Source organism: Melospiza melodia, chromosome 3 (assembly GCF_035770615.1).
Source record: "Melospiza melodia melodia isolate bMelMel2 chromosome 3, bMelMel2.pri, whole genome shotgun sequence".
Taxonomy (NCBI): domain Eukaryota; kingdom Metazoa; phylum Chordata; class Aves; order Passeriformes; family Passerellidae; genus Melospiza; species Melospiza melodia.
The window spans coordinates 135,938,564-135,945,700 of record NC_086196.1 but is presented as its reverse complement, the minus strand read 5'-3'; the positions used below and the strand labels follow the sequence as shown (position 1 = coordinate 135,945,700).

Here is a 7,137-nt window from a genome sequence, read left to right as displayed (position 1 = left end):
TTTGGGATGCTGGTAGTAGTATTTGCCCTTCCCTTTTTTGGAGGTAGATGGGAGGAAGTGGGCTAAAAATTGCAATATCAGCTCCTAAACTCAGGTCAGGTAAGCCAGCTGTGCTGCAATGGAAAGGATGGCAGTGCCTCAGCTTTGCTATAAAATGGAGAGAACAACTGGCTTTGAGACACAAGCAGGGTTGAAAGGGTCTCAGAGAAGGAGGATTCTCTTGTCCTATCACCCTACCATCCACCCAAAGCAGCAAGGAGGTTACCATGGCTTTCAGCAGCTCTGCTGGGGTAAGTACTTATATCTAAAATAAAGGATAAGATGCATTTGCTGCAAGAGAGAAAGCAGGGTGCAGATCTCCTGATTTGTGCAGAAAATTCTTTTAGTCTTGCTGGGAGCTGAATGGGATGCTGGGTGTGTCTGATGCAGCTGCTTGGTGCTTGAGCAACAAGTGTGTGATGGACTTATTTATTTATCTATCTATCTATCTATCTATCTATCACTATTATTTATTTATCTCACTCATCAGCCCTGCTGATGTGGGATTGGCACAGTGCTTTTTGCAGACAACGCTATCAAAACTGCTGAAATTTCACTGTGGATGCAATTTGAACTTCAACCTGGGTAGCATTTGCAACACTGTCAGCTCCTGTGATTTTCTTAAAAGCCCTGCATTTATTTTGTCTTCTTTTTAGGAACTGGACTTAATGATCCTTGTGGTTCCCTTTCAGTGTAGGATATTCCATTATTCTATTATTTACTGCAACTCTGTCTAATGGAAATGGCCCCAGAATCCCATATTTTCTTGGGAAAAGGGCTATTTCCAGCAGATGGCTGTGGGTGGCCAGTTTGGCCAGTTTTTACTGTCCTGAAAAAGCTGTGCCTGGGCAAGGTTTTAAGCTTAGGGGTCACCTGAGTCCTTACCCCAGTTTTTAGATGAAAAGATGGTGCTGTGTGACCACAGAGTAGGATCCTCATAGCTTGTTCTTCTTGGTGCAGAATCAACAGTGAATCAGAATTTAAATCAGAGTTTAGCATCAGTTATGATGAGTTTTATTAACATCATTTTGCTATTTACTCATCCTGGCCCATTTAACATGAACATAAGTATGAAGATGGTCCAGTCTAACCAGGACTTGGCTCTTTGTGCTCTCTCTTTCCTGACTGGGCAGGACTAACAACACCTTTCTCTCTCCCAGTTCAGATCACTGGTTTTGGTGCTGCTTTTAGCCCTCACTGTGAGGAGCTCACCCCACAGAAAGGCTGGTGCCTCTGCCAGGCTGAGGGAAGGTTGCCTGAACCAAAAGGATCCCAAATTCCCCACAACAGTGAACGTTGACATCCGGATCAGCAACTCAGACCAAGCCTTTGGGATGATCCACGATGTCAGGAACCGGTCTCTCGCTCCTTGGGATTACAGGTAACTGTTCTGGTGTTCTCTAAACTGTGAGGGCAGTGCCACACCACAAATGGTGTTTTGTGGTGACTGTGGTTCATTCTCAGTGTATGCCCAGAGTCCCATGAATATGGTTCTGATGTTGGCTGAGATTTCTTCAAAGAAACTGTTTGCAGTGCAAGGGGCTGTCACTGGAATGGTTCCTAATCATCTTGTCAGTCTTTATCAATCACAGAATCATTGAGGCTGGAAAAGCCCTCTGAGGTCTTTGAGTCCAACCATTCCCCCAGCACTGCCAAGGCCACCACTGACCCGTGTCCCCAAGGGCCACATGCACATGGCTTTTAAAACCCTCCAGAGATGGTGATCCCACCACCTCCCTGGGCTGTTGTGCCAGGCCTTAACAATTCAGGGAAGAAATTTTTCTTAATACCCAATCTAAACCTCCCCTGGAGCAACTTGAGGCTGTTTCCTCCTGTCCCTGTTCCCTGGGAGTGGAGCCCGACCCCCCTGGCTGTCCCCTCCTGTCAGGGAGTTGTGCAGAGCCACAAGGACCCCCCTGAGCCTCCTTTTCTCCAGGCTGAGCCCCTTTCCAGCTCCTTCAGCTTCTTTTGGTGCTCCATACCTTTCCCCAGCTCCTCTGAGTTTCTAACCCCTCTGCCCCTAGCTTGTAGTGTTGCATGGGGTTGAAATAATGAAATTATTTATGCCTCTAGGAAAAGAATGATGTGTGCACATTGACATTTCACATTTTCCTAATAGAAAGAAACATCCAAATGCTGAAATTAAACCCAAACAAAAATGAATAGGCCAGTTGTGAGTTCTGTATTATTTAACCCAGCCCCACTCCATTCATCAGCTCCTAAAGAATGGTACAGCAATATTACCCTACCAGTGCTGAATCCATTTCTGGGAAATCATTGTAAAACCACTGAGGATAAGGAAATCCTTTGTGCCTCACAGTGAGAAAGCACAGGTTAAATAGGATGATAGAGATATAAACTTGAAGATCCTACCAAACCACAACATCAAGGTGTGTGGTATTTTTGGAGTTCCCTGTTGTGGGGAGGAACGATGAATTTGACTTTATGTTTTTAGAAGGCTAATTTATTATTTTATGGTATTATATATTATATATTATATTATACTATAATAATACTAAAGAATAGACAAAGGATACTTACAGAAGGCTTAACAAGATGCTAATGAAAAACTTTAGACTCTCAAGAGCCTCGACACAGCTGAACCATGATTGGCTATTAAGTCAAAACAATTCACATGTTGGATAAACAATCCCCAGCCACATTCCAAAGCAGCAAAACACAGGAGAAGCAAATGAGATAATATTTGTCTTGGTTTCAAAAGACAGGTATTTGCTAAGGAGGGCAGGAGCCTCCCCTGAAATGGAAAATGTAAACCCTTCTCCCCTTCTTTTCCAAATTGCCATAAATTTTAAATTAAGGGGCTGTTAGGCAAAAAATATGGGAGCAGGGAATAACAATTCTTTAATAGGGAAAAAAAAAAAAAGATAAACAATGCAGTACACTAGAACAACACTGACAGAGTCAGAACCCAACCTGACACTCTGTGGATCAGGGTGTTGGTAGCAGTCCAATTGGAAATGTGGCTGCAGCCCTCCTGGAGTGTCGGATGTGGTTCTGCTGGAGCAGGGATACTGTAGAAAAGGGGTGTAATCTTCCTCTGAAAATCCAGGGGAAAAGAGCAGCTGTTCCTCTGGGAAATCCAAGAGAGGAAAGCACCGCTGGTGTTCCAGAATCTCCAGATTATATCCAGGTAGCTCCTCCCTCTGGGCAGAACATTTGACAATGGGATGCTGTAGCTCTTATCAGTCATGCAGTGACATTCAATAGCCTGTTATCAGATGTCTCCACAGTTATGGAAGAGATAAGGAAAACTGCCCGCTTAACAGAAGACAGCTGCCATACAGTGTCACAGACATCTTTTATCAAAAATTCTTTCTTTAGGGTTTTTCCTCTTGAGAAGCTGAGAGGCTTCAAGAACAAAATGTAAACATTGATTATCTGCTGCTGTGGAATGCAACAGGTGGATCTGTGATTGGCCCGTGTTGGTTGTTTCTAATTAATGGCCAATCACGGCCCAGCTGGCTCAGACTCTCAGTCTGAGACACAAGCCTTTGTTATCATTCCTTCTTTTTCTATTCTTAGCTAGCCTTCTGATGAAATCCTTTCTTCTATTATTTTAGTATAGTTTTAATGTAATATATATAATAAAATAATAAATCAGCCTTCTGAAACATGGAGTCAGATCCTCATCTCTTCCCTCATCCTCGGACCCCTGTGAACACGGTCACAATACAGATGGTAAATAGAATACAATTTGCTTGACAATCCAGGACAATATTGTTTTCCTTTTTCTCTGAGGCTTCTCAGCTTCCCAGGAGAAAAAATCCCAGCGAGGAGACTTTTCCAGAAAAATATAGCAGTGTACAACACAAGTGCTTAAATCAGCTTTGTGTCCATGTTCCCAGGCTGGACGAGGATCCCGACCGCTTCCCGCGGGTGATTGCCGATGCCCAGTGCCGCCTGTCGGGCTGTGTGACCCCCCAGGGGCAGGAGGACCACGGCCTCAACTCGGTGCCCATCCAGCAGCAGATCCTGGTGCTGCGGCGGGAGCAGCGCGGCTGCGTCCCCTCCTACCGCCTGGAGAAGAGAATCATCACCGTGGGCTGCACCTGTGTCACCCCCGTCATCCAGCACCAGTCCTAGCAGCAGCCATCAGGACAGGCAGTGAGGGGAAGAGGGAGTAAATCCCATAAAAATCCCTCTGGGGGAATCCCACAGCTGCCCGCCTCGCATTCCAGGAATTTAACTTGTCATTCCCCTTTCAAATTGTCTCCCGAAAGTCATGATTCTTGCTGTTCATTTAAGGGTTTCATAATGAAATGTTGTTCATTTATGGGTTTCAGGATGGGGATCGTTTGTAGCTGGTGGTGGTGGGGAGGAATATTTTGTTTTGTGGCCCCAAGCAGTGAGAGGAGAAATCAGTACTTTAAAAAATTTATTTTTCATTGTGGTTTATATCAGTTTGGTGAATCAAACTAATTGGAGTTTCTGAAATTGTCCTTGGCAGTAAATTGCTCTAATTGAATACCTGTCCACCAGCACTGCCACAAAAAATTCCTCATCCTGCACCTTCCTCCCTCCCTTCTTCATCCCTATCCCATTTCCCTTCTCTGACCATACCTGCTCGCTGGTGTCAGTCAGACATTGGTGCCACCAGGCCTGGTTGTCACCATAGTCTGGGTTTATGTCACTGCTGCAATTGATTTATTGCAAAACATTTTGGGAGGCAATTGATTCCTATTGTTGAGTGCTAAAATGGTAAAGAACCAACAGATATCTATATTTCTATTTATGTCTTCTATTTATGGCTGTATTTATGATTCTGTGTGTGCTCAGAGTATAAAAATATTGATAAATTTAATCTGTATTTATTCAATAACTTATCTGCTGAATAAAAATAATATTTTATATTAAAAATGTTTTTTCATGGTGGTTCAGACTGACAACAGACACAGAGAAGGGGTTTGTGCTGCAGTAGCACAGAGAGATTTTGCACAGGTCGAGTATTTTCCTGTGCAGTGAGATGAGTAAGAGGGTGCAGAAGAGAACTTGCAGCCTAAATAGAAGAAAAGACACAAAGAAGAGGCTGAAAGCAGTGAAGGGAGGTTCTGCAGCCAGTGGTGGCAATGGAATGAGGCTTTTTAGACCTCTGAGATGGTCTCTAGGGATGGTGGGAAAAGAGATGGGAGACGTCACATTCCAGGGCTGCAGCGAGAATTTGGGATGGGAAAGGTCTGTCCTATCCCCCTCCAGGCAAGCTTTCTCCCCTATAATAACCCTCTGCTACCCCAGCTGAATGGTTGGCTGAGCAGGAATGCAGGGAGATGCCAGATGGCTTCACCTCACTGCTCCCCAGCCCGGTGATTCACAGGTGCTGGATGGGATTAAAGGGGTGGATGAGGATCCCTCACATCCAGGAACCAGGAGCTGGACCTGCAGGGTGTGGTTTGCTGCTGGGCTGAGGTGTCCTGCCTTAGGAAATGAGGAATTGCCCTTTCCCTCCAGGAGCTGCACGAGGAGCACAGCCTGGCACAGATCACTGCTCGGGAGCTGGACTTGGTGATCCTTGTGTGTCCCTCAGGATGTTCCATGATCCTATAACTATCTACTATTTTATCAAATTTCTGCAATATTGCTTTTTTTTTTGACATTGCTCCTCTTTCATCCAGAGCTGAGCTAGGCTCTCAGACCTCTGAGTTTGGTTTTTGCTGCTGCAGGAGGTTTTAAGCCTGCATTTCCTTTTACATTTAAATCAAGACAAACCCATGCAAACATTCTAGTATTTCATTTTGACTGCACAGAAACCACTTTAAATCAGATCCACCTGGTGCAGGTAGACCCTGGGTTTCCTCTCCAGGGTGGGTCAGGTGAGTTGTTGGGTCTAAATCAGTCAGGCCAGGTTGGGCAGGGCTTTGGGCCACCTGGGATAGCAGAAGGTGGCAGGGGATGGAATGAGATGGTCTTTGAGTTCCCTTCCTACCCAAAACATTACACAGTTTTGTGATTCTACAATTCTCTGATGTCTCCTCTTGTTGGGATGGATGAAAGTTTGACAAGAAAATTTAAAAGATATGTATGCTTGGCAGAAAGATTTTTTGAATGTAGAATCTGAAGAAGGAACAGAAATGAAAGCAAGTTTTGATACAGAAGAAAAGAATTGCTGAGTCTTAATGGATAACTAAGAAGGCAAAGGGTGTGTTAGTTAGAAGAGGTTTTTATGGCTTGGAGCAAAGGATAAACCCACCCTAAACAGAAGATGTTTTTATCAAGCAAAAAGATCCCGTAGGCAAAAAGACTGTCGATGTTCCAAGTAGAAAAAAGGTCTCAGAATTTTCCACTGCAAGAAAACTGAAAACTTCTAGCATAAACTGTAACATACTAACTTTTGTGATTGGAGAATAGTAACATGAATATGGTAAATATAGCAGTTATGATAGGCTATAGGTAGAAGTAGAGATATAGATTGGTTCTACTGTATTAAGATGCTCAGCAAAGAAAAGTATATAATGCATTGTAACCAAAACTAAAGAGTCTTCAGGCTTGTCTGCAGCTGGAGCTGACAGCTGTAGACAGCTCTGTCACCCACCACCTTGGACTGCTGTGACACCTTGGATGGAATAAACTGCATTTTGAATTTCCCCATCTCTCACCCAGGCTCTCACATCCTCTGGCGCTCTTTGTTGAGCCAGGTGTGTTCTGTGCCCCGTGGGTCACTGGGAGCCTCTCCAACCATCCGTGGGTGCCCTCCTCGCTCAGTGAGGAGCATCTGCCCCCGTTTGTGGCAGCAGCTGTTTCGTTATGACCACTGAGCTCTTCTTGTGGTGCAGAGCCAGCCCAGGGAGGCGGCTCCTGCTCTCCTCCCTCAGTAACCACTGACCAGGAAATCGCAACCGCTTCTTACTCCTGACCTACTTCTCTCCACAAACCTGCCTCCTGGGGCTGCCCTCGCTTGCTTTTCAGGGAGAAAACTACTCTACATCTCTCCTCTCAGTCATAATTACTTTGACACTGGGTTCGTGGCATCATCCTGTGCTGGTGCTCCTAAACACCCACCAGCTTGCCCTGAGTGGTCCTAACTGGATGGATAATGAAGTGGCTAATTAGGAAAATACATAGATGGCTAATTAAGGAAGTTTC

General features: G+C 44.8%; 1 protein-coding gene across 1 annotated transcript; it reads left to right on the top strand.

The window, feature by feature from the left end:
* The first annotated feature begins 266 nt into the window (after positions 1-266).
* Positions 267-4,143, top strand: LOC134416858 (interleukin-17F-like). The gene is made up of 3 exons (XM_063153538.1): positions 267-290; positions 1,200-1,420; positions 3,906-4,143. Exons 1-3 carry the CDS (start codon positions 267-269, stop codon positions 4,141-4,143), a joined length of 483 nt encoding a protein of 160 aa, XP_063009608.1.
* Positions 4,144-7,137: the final 2,994 nt, after the last annotated feature.